The sequence below is a fragment of the Musa acuminata genome, chromosome BXJ3-4, assembly GCF_036884655.1.
Source record: "Musa acuminata AAA Group cultivar baxijiao chromosome BXJ3-4, Cavendish_Baxijiao_AAA, whole genome shotgun sequence".
NCBI classification, from domain to species: domain Eukaryota; kingdom Viridiplantae; phylum Streptophyta; class Magnoliopsida; order Zingiberales; family Musaceae; genus Musa; species Musa acuminata.
Window position 1 is genome coordinate 28929830 of NC_088352.1, and position 13061 is coordinate 28942890.

Below are 13061 nucleotides of genomic sequence, written 5' to 3' on the forward strand. Positions count from 1 at the left end.
CATTCAAGAGGCAAAAGATCTGCAAAATTTCCCTCTTGAAGAACTAATCGGGTCATTAATGACCTACGAAATGACCTGCAAAGCTCATGAAGAGCAAGAAGACATCCTTCCAAAGAACAGGAAGGATATGGCACTTAAAACTTCTGAATGCCACTTGAGAGAAATCTCAAGTGATGAGGATTGTGACGATGACCTGGCACTTTTGACAAGAAAGTTTAAGAAATTCTTCAAAAGAAACAAGTTTAAAAACGATGTGAAAAATAAACTTGAATCAAAGAAGGACCAAGTAATCTGCTATGAATGTAAAAAGCCGGGACATTACAAAAGTGATTGTCCCCAAGTCAAGAAAAGAACAACAAAGAAGAAGGCGCTCCAAGCAACATGGGATGATTCGAGCGCATCCGAGGAAGAAGAATCCAACACCGAGCAAGTTGCTCATTACGCCTTTATGGCCATCGAAGAGGAGGTAACGGATTTATTAGATGCTGATTTATCTTTCGATGAATTATTAAATGCCTTCCATGATTTATTTGATGAATGCAAAGTTATAAATAAAAAATACAAGTTGCTAAAAAGGGTACATGATAATCTTACCTGTGAGTTTGATAAATTAAAAGTCGAACATCATGATAGTTTAAACTCATGTATCAAATGTCATGATTTAGAAACCATACAAAAAGAAAACTTGCTGCTTAAGGACACCTTGAAGAAATTCGAGGTTGGTAGCAAGTCATTAAACATGATCCTTACAAACAAGGGTCATGCTCCCAAAAGAAGTGGGATTGGATTTGTGAGGAGTCCTCACCGAAATCCAACTACCTTTGTAAAAGGCCCCATCTTACACGTTCAACACCAAACCAAGTGCAACTTTTGTTGCAAATCTGGACACAAGACACATTGTTGTCCATTCAAGAAAATAAGTCCAAACAAATTAATTTGGGTTCCTAAAGGAACCATGATAAACTCTATGCAACATGATAGAAAATATAGATCTGTTTATGAGGCACCCAAAAGCAAATGGGTTCCTAAAAATCATCCGTTCCTATAAAAACATTAAAAGTCTAGGCCGGAGCAAGAAATAATGTTCTGCTCCTTGACTCTCAATGGTCATAAAATCAAAAAGGAACTCGCAACGCTTAAGTAACAAGTGGAAGCTATGAAATCACAAATACGATACAATTAGAAACATATGATATCCAAATTCACATACCCCTGATCTTCAAAACCTGTTCATCTACGAATTAATTCTTGTAGAAACTAAACATGTCATAAAAGGGACACCAAACAAACATTCGTATGCACCTTAAAAGATCTATCTTACAAAGAGCTTCTTCCTTAAATGAAAATTCATACGAAATCATGTAACAAACATCAATTGCTCTGAAACTCTCCTCAAGGCAAAGGCTCCCTAAATCAAAACATCCTAAAATGCTCACCTGCTGCAGGCGGTGGCACCTCTCCAGCTGGCGGTTGCACCTCCAGCCTTCACGGGTTGCCAGAGGTTGCACCGCTCCAGCCAGAGGTGCAACCGCCAGCAGCTCTGCCCCCTTAAAATCACGCTAGGGCCGGCTAAGGAACCGACCCCAACTCACCCCCATTCCCTCCTCTACTCTTCCAAGACTCCTCCACTCCCACTTCACTCCTCTAAGCCTTCCAAATACCTCCCATTTCGGAGCAAAACATCAAGAATCCTTCCTTCTCTTGAAGATTTCACAAAGGTACTTTCTAAGAAGCTCTTAAAATTCTGTTTTGTTCTTCACTTACTTTAGCTCATCATCATCCCTCTAAAACAGCAGTAGTAATGGGATCTAGAAGATCCTCAAGGGACAAGGGAAAGAGGAGAGTAGTAGAAGAGTTTGATCTCTCTCTTTTTGATTCCAAAAACCATGCTGAAAAATTTCTCTCCTTCGAACTAAGAAGCATCAATAAGAGAAAATATGTAGATCTGAATGAACTAAGAGATGTAGAGACTATCCATTGGTTTGCAAACCTAAATCTACTTCCCATTTTGCAGATCAACGAACCCATTTATCCTAGACTAGTTAGATTGTTTTATAACAATATGCAAAAAGATGATGAAGAAAGGATATCAACCTATCTATTAGGACAACACATTTCAATCACTGATAGATTCATTTGTGATATAATAGGTATTCCCATGAAAAGCATAGGACTTTACTTTAAAGGATCATGGGATGAAAATACTATTGGAACATCTTACGTTAACGCCTTAGGAACAATCCTTGCCAATCCTAACATAGAATCTATTTCTAAAAGTTGTGAACATCTAATGCCCTTTAACACTAAGATACTTCATCATATCATGACTAGTATAATTCTTCCTAAGCAATACCATCATGATGAAGTGAGTCAATTGGAATTAGGAATTATGTACCTAATTATGAAAGAACGTGACATTTGTCTTGGCTATCTGATCCAACAAAACATGTTGGAATTATCTACAAAAGATATGATGCTCCCATATGGTGGAATTATTACTAGAATAATGAAAGCTTACGACATTCAAATACCACTAGAAGAAGAAGTAATGAAATCAGATAGATACAGCATAATAAACAAAAATCTACTTCACCGACTAAGATGTCACTATAGAAACGGTAACTGGGTAAGAATGCCTAGAAGAACTAATCCCCCTGAACCTAAACCTGAACCAGAGCCGGAAACCCCAGTCTTTAGGAGTACCCACTCTCCTCCAATCTGTCCCTTTGAGGAAACACATCCGGTTGAGCAAACTCACACATCATCCATCGAAGATATCGGGATTCGGATGGACCGATTTGAGCAACGACAAGAACGGCTTGAACTTCGACAAGATCAAATCCTAACCGAGCTACAACAAATCCATCGACAATTTGACTCTTTATTTAAGCACTTTAATCTTCCACCTCATGAATAAGCTTGTATAAACATCTGATGTTTTTGATATGACATGTTGTAAACTCCTTATGTTATTCATGAAGGACCTTGTCTTTATGGTTACCTGATATGCTGTACATATGTTACCCTAATATGGTTATCTTTGTCTGTGTAAGCATATTTGCAAACATCTCTTATTGTTTATCTCGGTTTTTGCACTGAAACTAAAAAGGTTTAAAAGCCTATGCCTTGAAAATATGAAGCAACATACCAATGTAAGTTGATAAGTCAGCAGTATGACATTGATATGGTAGCTATTGCTGATATGATTGCTATCATGCCATGTATCAAACAAAAATTTGCATCATATGAGCTGATATCTTACCATGTGATGCAATGCTACACTTGCTGAAATAAAAATCCTGCTATGCAATATGATATAATGCTGCACTTGAAATAATTGTGTTACTACATCAAAATTATTCGAATGCTATTACTATTACATGCCTTGACAACGCTTGATCAAATAACATGTTGCAAATTATGTGACAAATATTTTTAACCAAATGCATGTAAGAAGTTCATTTTTCGGGTTGTATGCTAAAAATGGGATGTTCCCGTACACTCTTATGAAAACTCCTTGGAAAATGACTTTCCTCCGTCAAGCAAAAACAATAAAGAGATATATGCGTCATGACTTCCTTTATATGCTCGATAATGCTATCATGCTTTTTGTTGATGACAAAGGGGGAGAAAAATATGAATTGATAAACACTATGTCATAGCTGAACTGCCATAATCATATCTATGTCATAGTTACAAATACTTAAGTGATGCCATAAACAATGTTATGCCATCCTTGCATCACCAAGAGATATGTGAACATGTACTATAGTTTGCATCATATCTTGATTTGATATTGTGAAGAAAATGCAAACTTGCTAGAAAATCTCAAATGTGAGCATCATGTAAAAAGTCCTTCGTAGCTTTATATGATTACATGATGATTGGTTACAAACACTATCATACAAACTTGTTAATGTATGTCATGCCTTGACATAATTCTTGAAGAGATACATCATGATAGGCATCATGATGGAAGTATTGATAAGTTTAACTGATCTAACTTATCAATACGTCACTTGAATTCTTAGGTCTTGAATTCAAGGTTGACTTATCTCAACTATGGCATATAGATAGGGGGAGTTAAGGATAACTCCTTTATCAATTGATTGTCATCATCAAAAAGGGGGAGATTGTTGAATCTCGGATTTTGATGATGAAGTCAATTGTCATTTGTTATCTAATCTATGTGTTGAGATAAGTGTGCAGGATTAACTACGATGAGATTAAGACAAGCAGCAGGAGTTGCCCCGGAGTCAAGATCATGATCACGTTGGGAGTTCGAGAGTTCGACGGAAGTTCGGACGGTCGTCGGAGGTTCAGAGAGAACAGATCCGAGAAGTCCAGAAGCTTGCCAAGCGAAGCTCGTCGGAACTCGCCAAGTGGATCGTCGCAAAGTCCAGGAGTATGCCGGATGTCCGCAGAAGGATCACCGAGGGTTATCGGTTGATCGACGGAAGCTGGCCGGAAACTCGCCGGAAGAAGCGATTGACGCATCGGAGCAAAGCTGCAGAAGTTGTCTTAGAGATAATCGTAGTTAGCACGATGATTAAGCAGGAAAATGGGAGGTGATCCCATTAGCTTAATCTTGGGGCAATTGGGCCCCTGAAAAGATTCAAAGTGGGTCGAATGGAGTGAACCATTCGGACCCTGATTGCACCAGGAGGTGCAACCGCCCCAGCCAGGAGGTGCAACCGCCTGGGCTGTGGGGTTGAGAGGTGCAACCGCCCCAGCCAGGAGGTGCAACCGCCTGGGCTGTGGGGCTGGGAGGTGCAACCGCCCCAGCCAGGAGGTGCAACCGCCAGGGTTGCAAGGCTGGGAGGTGCAACCGCTCCAGCCAAGAGGTTGCACCGCCAGAGCTCAAGTTCCGAGCTCTGCCAGGCGATGCAACCACCAAGCTCAGTCTTCGAGCTTTGGCAGAGTGGTGCATCAGCCTGAGCTCAGTCTCGAGCTTTGCCAGGTGATGCATTCACCAAGCTCAGTCTTCGAGCTATGGCAGAATGGTGCATCAGCTTGAGCTCAGTTTGGAGCTCTGCCAAGTGATGCAACCACCGAGCTCAGATTTCGAGCTCTGCCAGGTGATGCAACCACCAAGCTCAGTCTTCGAGCTCTGCCAGGTGATGCAACCATCGAGCTCAGTCTTCGAGCTCTGGCAGAGAAGAAGCAATCGGCAGAGCTCAGTCTTCGAGCTCTGCCAGGCGGTGCCACCTCTCCAGTCGAGAGGTGCAACCGCCTGATCCCAGAATTCTGGGATTTGATCGATTTGATCGTTTTGAGCTCGAATTTTGAATTGGGTTGGGGCCTATAAATACCCCACCCATGCAGCACTGAAAAGACACAGACCCATACCGAAATTGTGATCTTTTCTGTGATTCTAAAGAGCTCAAAAGTGTTGTAAAGCCCTTGAGTCTCCTCCTTCTGTTCTTCAAGTTTTCAACTGTAAAGTGAGGAGAGAAAGGTCTGTAAAGGTTGTCTCCTAAGCCTGTCAAAAGGAGAGAAACTGTAAGAGGGAAGTTTGGCCTTCGCCCATTGAAGGAAGGCACCTAGTTGACGTCGGCAACCTCATCGGTGGAGGAAGCCAAAAGTGGAGTAGGTCAAGGCTGACCGAACCACTCTAAATCTCTGGTTTGCGTTTATTTTCGAGCACTTTATCATTACTACAAACCTCCCTCATCACTACTGCTCTCTGCGCTTTCACGAACAAGTTCTAAGTGCTGTTCTTCCAAATCTGCATTCAGACGTAAACTCGTATTTTCATACATTACAGTTTACGTTTACGTTTGATTCTGCAGATCTGTTTTCCGTGCTTTTACGAACGAGCTTCCTTGCAGTTTACGCTTACATTTTCATCCTATTAATAACTGCAATCTGTCCTCTACGATTTTACGAACGAGTTTCAACATTTAGACGTAAAACTGCATTCAGACGTAAATCGGCTTTCTTCGCTCAATCATCAGATTTCAGTTCACGTTTACGTCTTGGTTTCAACTGCATACTGCCTTCTGCGAGTATACAAACAAGTTTCAAAGTTTAGACGTAAATCTGCGTCTAACTGCGTTTAGACGTAAATCTGCGTTTAGACGTAAAACTGCGTTTAGACGTAAAACTGCATTTAGACGTAATACTGCGTTTAGACGTAAATCTGCGTTTAGACGTAAAACTACGTTTAGACGTAAAACTGCGTTTAGACGTAAATCTGCGTTTAGACGTAAATCTGCATTTAGACGTAAATCTGAGTTTAGACGCAAAACTGCGCTTAGACGCAAAACTGCGCTTAGACGCAATCTGCGCTTAGACGCAAAACTGCGCTTAGACGCAATCTGCGCTTAGACGCAAACTGCACTTAGATATAGACTGAGAATTTGCTTTTGCATCATAATAGTTTTTGAACAAACGCAGCTTTTGGTTTTTAATTTATTATACGATTTCCGCTGCACTAATTCACCCCCCCCCCTCTTAGTGCTCTCGATCCTAACAGATGGTGGCCCTCGCGCCCACCATTTCACGGGTCAGCCCTCCCTTGAGTCCGATCTCCACATCGACTCCAAGTGTACCTTCATAAGTTGCTTTAGGTCGCTCCCCCACTTGATCTCGCAATGCATCCACCAATGCATTCTCTCAAGCGAGATCATGCGACAACTCCTCACCGCTTGCTCAGTCCATCGAGCTTCGTGAAGTTGTTGTTTGTGAGGTACTCCTCCTCAACATGTGAAGTCCGTCTCACATGATTCTCCCTCTGGAGTGCCGAGACTTATCCATCCTAGATAACTGTCCCGTTGGAGCAACATCTCTCTTCGTTTCGGAGACCACCATCCCCTTGGACTACTCCGATCTACTGAACAAACTGTGCATTGTTCTGCCTCTTGCAAATGCACTTGCTAGATTGCGCCTCCACATCAATACAGCCACCGCCGCCCCCTCAAGGCCTAGCAACATGCTAAACTCGTTGCACACTTCAGCCTCCTCCGGACGTATCCTTTGCATGCCGAAGAGAAAGTTTCAATGCTCCATGGCGCCGAGTCTCGACCGCCTTGGGATGGCCACGAACATTCCATCGTCCGCATACAAGCCCATGCATGAGTACCAAATTCTTCGAGTTAGCAATTCCCCTCACTTCTATGAGCTTTGCATAACTCTTTTGGTCGTTGAGCAACTCATTCCATCTTGGATGGTCTCATTCTTGCCAAGCGCCTCGCCTGCCTAGAGCACCATCAAGTATAGTTGTCAACGTTGAGCCGTAGCTCAAACTCAGCCATCCCAACCTTTGTGCGCTCCAAATTCTTCCAAGCTTGCCTGTTCTCGTGGTGCCTCTTGCGCGAAGGGTTGGCCATTCCTCTGAATGCCAATCTCAGATGCTCGCTCCTCTTAGCGACTCTTTTCCCTACATCTCCATGCCCGTTTTCCCTCAAACGGTCGCGCTTTGCTGACTGCCCTCAACGCAGCCCCGCTAGGTCCCCCACATTTGCATGTCAAGTGTTTCTATGAGTGCTTGTCCCGCTCTGATACCATAATGTCACGACCTTAGCTGGTTTTGCCTAAGGCGTGCGGCACTCTCGTGCGTCCGTCCGCAAAGGTCAGCCTCCCCGAAGCCTCCCATTGTCCCATAGGACCAACAAAAGAGAGAACGGGTTAAAGAGAACGCCTCAATCGGGATCCACAAGCAAACATGTCCGAAAAATACTTCATAGACAATGCAAATTACAAACAAACTTTACAAGCTCTGAATAGTTGCACAACAAAGGGTAAAATGGTCCATTACAGACCGAAAAGCTCTCGCACGTGTCCACATGACACAACCTTTATTTACAAGCCTAAAGAGACCACCAACCCAACTAACATGGGACTATTTAGCCTTCGGCCGCCCCTCTACCTGCTGTACAAGGCATAAATATGCCAAAAGACAACGGACAGACATAAGCATTACATCCAACATCTTGTTTAGAAGTTTGTCCGTTACAGTTTGTCGGTTAAAAACTTACTTAGGATTATGTTTTTAGGTATGTAGTTCACATGTAATTAGGGTTAGGATTAAAGGATAAACCTATATCCTGGTTAAGGGCCAACTAGGCCTAAAAGTGACTTGGTTCGGGACGGACTTGAAGCCTAACCAGAGATTAGTAAGGATGGGCGGTGGAACCACCGGATTGGGCGGTGGCACCCCCTAGAGCCTGAAGTGTTAGGCGGTGGCACCGCCAAACTAGGCGATGGCACCGCCCAACACCCGAGATCAGGCGATGGCACTACCAGTACACCGTCTGACAGACATTGACAGGCGGTGGCACCGCTAGTCTCGAAAACCCAAGATAATTCAAAATTTGGAGCCCAAATTTGAATCTTCTTGGGGCCTATAAATACCCCTCAATTCTAAATAGAGAATACAACTTTTGAAAAGCAATAGTTTAATATAAGAGCCTTAGCAAAGCCTTAACAAGTCGTTTTCAAATTGCTTGAGTGTTCACCTCCTTCCTTCTTGTTGAAAAAATTGTAAGAGTGTGAATCACTTATAAAGGTTGTAAGAGGGGTATTAGTCCTTCCCCTTTAAAGTGATTTGCTAGTGGAAGTTGATAGCCTCATTGAAGAAGGCTTTGCAAATGGATGTAGGTCATTTGACCGAACCAATTTAAATTGGCGTATTCATTTAATCCGTGAGTACTTAACTTTCTGCAATCGTTTCTGGTTTTTTACTTTACTCAAGTTACAATCAAAGCGAAATCTCCTTGCATTTTATGGAATTATTTTTGAACTTACAAGTTTTAATCCGCTACACTAATTTACCCCCCTCCTCTTAGTGCCGCTCCGATCCTAACAGTCTACACCACCAAATGTTCTTTGTAAAGTATCCCATGCCTCTTTAGATGTCTTCAATGGAATAATAATCTTAAACATGGCTTTATCAAGGCTTTGATATATTGATATATTGTGAATAAGACCTCCTTCTGTCTTTCATCTTTGAGTCATTTTATTACCTTTTTATCCAAGCACCTAGAAGTGTCTTTATTTATATGCATCATAAATCATAGTTTTTTAGATTTGTATTGGGAATACACTCAAAGACATGAGTTGACTTGGCTCTAATGCCAAATAAAGGAGGAAGAAAAAAGATTAGAATAAGACAATTTGGATAAGAAAAGTGAGGTTTTCCTCAAAATGATTTATTAAAAACTTGAGACAACTCACTTGTATTCAGCATACACATAGTGATGTACTTTATATTGTCCAAGCAAAGTTTCTCAACACAATGATTTATTCTCATAGGAGGAAAATCCAAATGAATTCTTCTCATATTTTGAGTATCGAATTCTAATTTAACTTGTTTACTACCATGCAATGAGCTTGTTTTGTAGATGTGAACAAGTTTAATACTCTAAAAATATAAATCTTCTTTTCTTATTTTACTATTTACTTGGTTTTATCATATACCTAATCGTCAACTTCTTTCAGGGGAATATCTTGGCCTTACCGGTGCAAGATTGGATGGGGCTGACATGTTAGCTTGTGGTCTTGCAACTCACTTCGTTTTCTCAAAGGTAGTGTGTTCTTTTTTTGTCTCAAAGATTACTTCAGCTTTCAACTAAAATCATTTTAATTCGAACTTAATCAACTTACAAGAAATTAATTAATCATATAGATTATATGCATTTGTCACCATATGAACAAATCAATGCTCTACTTTAATTTAAAAATTCTATAATTAAAAAAAAGAACATGTATCTCCATTTTGAGCGAATGAAAACTGTCTAATTGCTTGCCAAAAAAGTCGTTGTTTCAACATAAATATATATGGGTATCTAGACACCATACAATGAACTTTCATACTTCAATGATCCTATTATACATATACGTTAGTGAAGTAATTCACCCCGTGAAATTGTTTAGGGGTGATGTGATCTCATGACATCGGTAGACTGCACAAGGACCCACATATTATTTTGAGAGGTAACACCCTCGAAAAATTTTAGAGCTGATTCACTCCACCTTATTCTTAGAACTACAAAGTAAAAGACTATCTTTCTAAATGATTTTGTTCAACATCTAAATGATTTCAATCAAAAGTGTTGCAAAAAATTCTCACTAAAATTAACAAACTGCATGAAAAAATCAGAATTATAGCAAAATCTCATGTTGATGTTTCTTTTCTAATAAGGTATTGCACTATAAAGTATTCATTAGACAAAAGCCTGTTTCAATAGGCTATCTACCCTTGCAAGGCAAGAAGTAATTATATCATGTCATAAAAAAGGTTGATAAACATGAGCACAATGTTCAAAATTCCATCTTGACTCAAAAGATATCCAGGTTGAGTGAAACCGAAAACCTAATTAAATTCGAGACTCTATATATGTTCTTATATAATTTTGTATATATTATTATAATCATTTGGTTGATTACTTTTATGTACACATACATGCCTAAAAGTTTAACAATCATGACGTTAAAGGGATTATAATATATGAAAATATTATTCGTTCCTCCATAAAAATACAAAAAAGATCCTTACTCGAACGTTGATGAGTTAATTTGTAGAGTTTTGAGTTGACTCAATCAGCTCTTCGCTATCCATGGATTGAAAAATATAATAGAGATATGATAGTTTTGACAGTGGTAGTAGTTTGGTCAGATGTTATAACTATGTAAACCAATAATAACTCAACAAATAAGTATGATTGTTGAGCAGGACCTGCCTTTGCTGGAAAAATCATTATATGAAGTCGATACGGCTGATCCAATTATAATCCAAGGAATCATCGCCAAGTATGTGCAACAAACAACTCTCAAGGAAGAGAGTGCTTTTCGAAGGTGACTCATCATTTATCAATCTGCCTCCATGAAAATCTAAAATTATTATGTTCTTGAATGGCATGTGTTGATTAAAAAAAAATCATTAATTTAATTTGTATGAGTCTGATTGTTTATGCCCATATCATTTTATCTGTTTTTTTGGTAAAAGTAAGACGTCTATTAGAAAGTCCTAAACAAAAATGTCTTTTACAAACGTAAAACAAATGTCCAAAGAAGAGACTCAACTGACACAAATATCAACAATGTATCACAAATTCTGTGATTATCTTCGGCCTAAAGCACTGCTTATCTTTAACAGTCCCTCCTCCTCAGTTGTAAAGAAAGTGTACACAAATATCAACAATATATATAGGAAAATGGAACTTTCCTATATGTATATTTTTTTAATAGATAAATTGTTCTTGGATTCTTTGTTATCACACAGCAAGATGACTAGTGTGGGAATATTTGTAGGCTAGATGTCATCAACAAGTGTTTCTCAAAGCAATCGGTGGAAGAAATCCTATCTTGCTTGGTAAGCAGTTAACTTGATCATTTAATTTTCCTCCAAAATTGTTGTCATACATAACTGTGCATCACATGACATATCATTCATAGTTTATCTAGAGACTGTTTGTTAGCTAGCTAGTGCAACATGATGTAGGAACAACAGGTCACAAGTCCAAATGAAAAGTGGATTACTACAGCAATCAAGTCAATAAAGACGGCGTCACCGATAAGTCTTAAGCTCTTCCTTTTATCGGTATAAGGTTTTTCTTTTTTCTCCATTGGTTTGAAGAAGTTTTAGAATCACAAGATATTATTGTTATATTATTAACTTGTCAATCTTATAAAACTATGTTTCATCATGAGAAGATCAGGAAAGGACGGTCAGAAGATCTTGAACAATGCCTGATTCGAGAATACAGGATGAGTTCTCATGTCCTTCGACGAACAGTGAGCAACGACTACTCCGAGGTTTCTTGAAGAAATTGTCAACGCTGACCATGAAATTTTCTTTCTTTTTTTGTGAATAGCAAAATCCTAATGTTACATGTTCGAATGCAGGGAGTCAGGGCAAAATTTCTGGATAAAGATAACAATCCAAAGGTAACAATATCATTTTTCTTTTTCTAAATTTCATCAGCATCCAATCGGAAGGCACTACAGAAGATATTCACCCTATTATTTTTGAATCATGACAGTGGGAACCTTCAAAGTTGGAATTGGTTAGCAATGAGATGCTGAAGAAATATTTGACCAAGTTAGATGAAGATGAAGCGTGGGAAGACCTCCAACTTCCTTCCGAACATAGACACACCAACCCACGCATAGCTAAACTGTAGGGAGCCTCGAGTCCTTGATGATGGAAATTGGCTTGTTGCAAGATGCACTTCTGTTTAGATGATAATGAACCAATGAAGGATCAAGTTAGTGCTCATGTACTATTTATTTTTCAAGCAAAACAAATTTTCTACTAGCTCAAAATTCTATTACAACCAGCACCTGCTGATTAAAATAGAGTAGAGATCATAGCCCATCTAACCAATGATGCTTTCAAAAACCTGTAACTCTATTACATTTGGCAAAATTAACAACTAGTTGGCACACTTGTTTCCTTCTCTAAATACATGTACAATAGAATACTTCAATAAATTTTGCATTAAGTACAAAACATCTATATGATGTTGATCAACTTTCATGTAGATTTGTTCTCCAGAATCTTAACCATCGAGGTAGCATCCATTTTGATCACCAGTTTAGTGATCGCTTCCCTTGGGATACACTGAAGGCTCCTTTCGATAGCCTTAAGTTAAATATAATAGTATCCTCCATCCTCTACAAAGTAGTGACTCGTAAGCAAACAAGTAACCTCACTATTCTCAAGAAGAAACCCACCTTCCCCTTCTTTAGATTCATGTACAATGAGTCATTAATATTAAATATAATTAAGCCATCATTAGGAGGAAACCATCTAACTAGGATATGACAAATCCCCAAAGTAATTCCCTCAAACTCTAAATAGGTATCATTACCAAAAAAAAATAAGTAATGCCCTTATATACCATACTAATATAAACAGATTTTTCTTTCTTAAAACCCATCATATTATGGGTATTCTAGATCAACCAATACGAGTACAGACTAAGGCTCTAAGGATCATAGCATCTTACTTGGTTATATTATCTACCTTACTGTGCCATTATCCAATATGTCATTGGTCTTTATATTTTTATTATAAGTACAGTTTAGTTCATTATACATTATTAGCAAATACATAG

The 13061-nt window shown here is 39.2% G+C and overlaps 1 protein-coding gene across 1 annotated transcript in view; it reads left to right on the forward strand.

Moving 5' to 3' along the window:
* The window catches only part of LOC103981866 (3-hydroxyisobutyryl-CoA hydrolase 1-like), a 42795-nt gene extending 30589 nt beyond the window's left edge, over positions 1-12206 (forward strand). Inside the window, exons 8-14 of the mRNA XM_018825019.2 lie at positions 9442-9527; positions 10676-10797; positions 11254-11314; positions 11444-11542; positions 11656-11757; positions 11848-11889; positions 11985-12206. Of these exons, the coding sequence (XP_018680564.2) occupies positions 9442-9527; positions 10676-10797; positions 11254-11314; positions 11444-11542; positions 11656-11757; positions 11848-11889; positions 11985-12125 (653 nt within the window). The 3' untranslated portion in view covers positions 12126-12206. The remainder of the gene's footprint in view (positions 1-9441; positions 9528-10675; positions 10798-11253; positions 11315-11443; positions 11543-11655; positions 11758-11847; positions 11890-11984) is intronic.
* Positions 12207-13061: the final 855 nt, after the last annotated feature.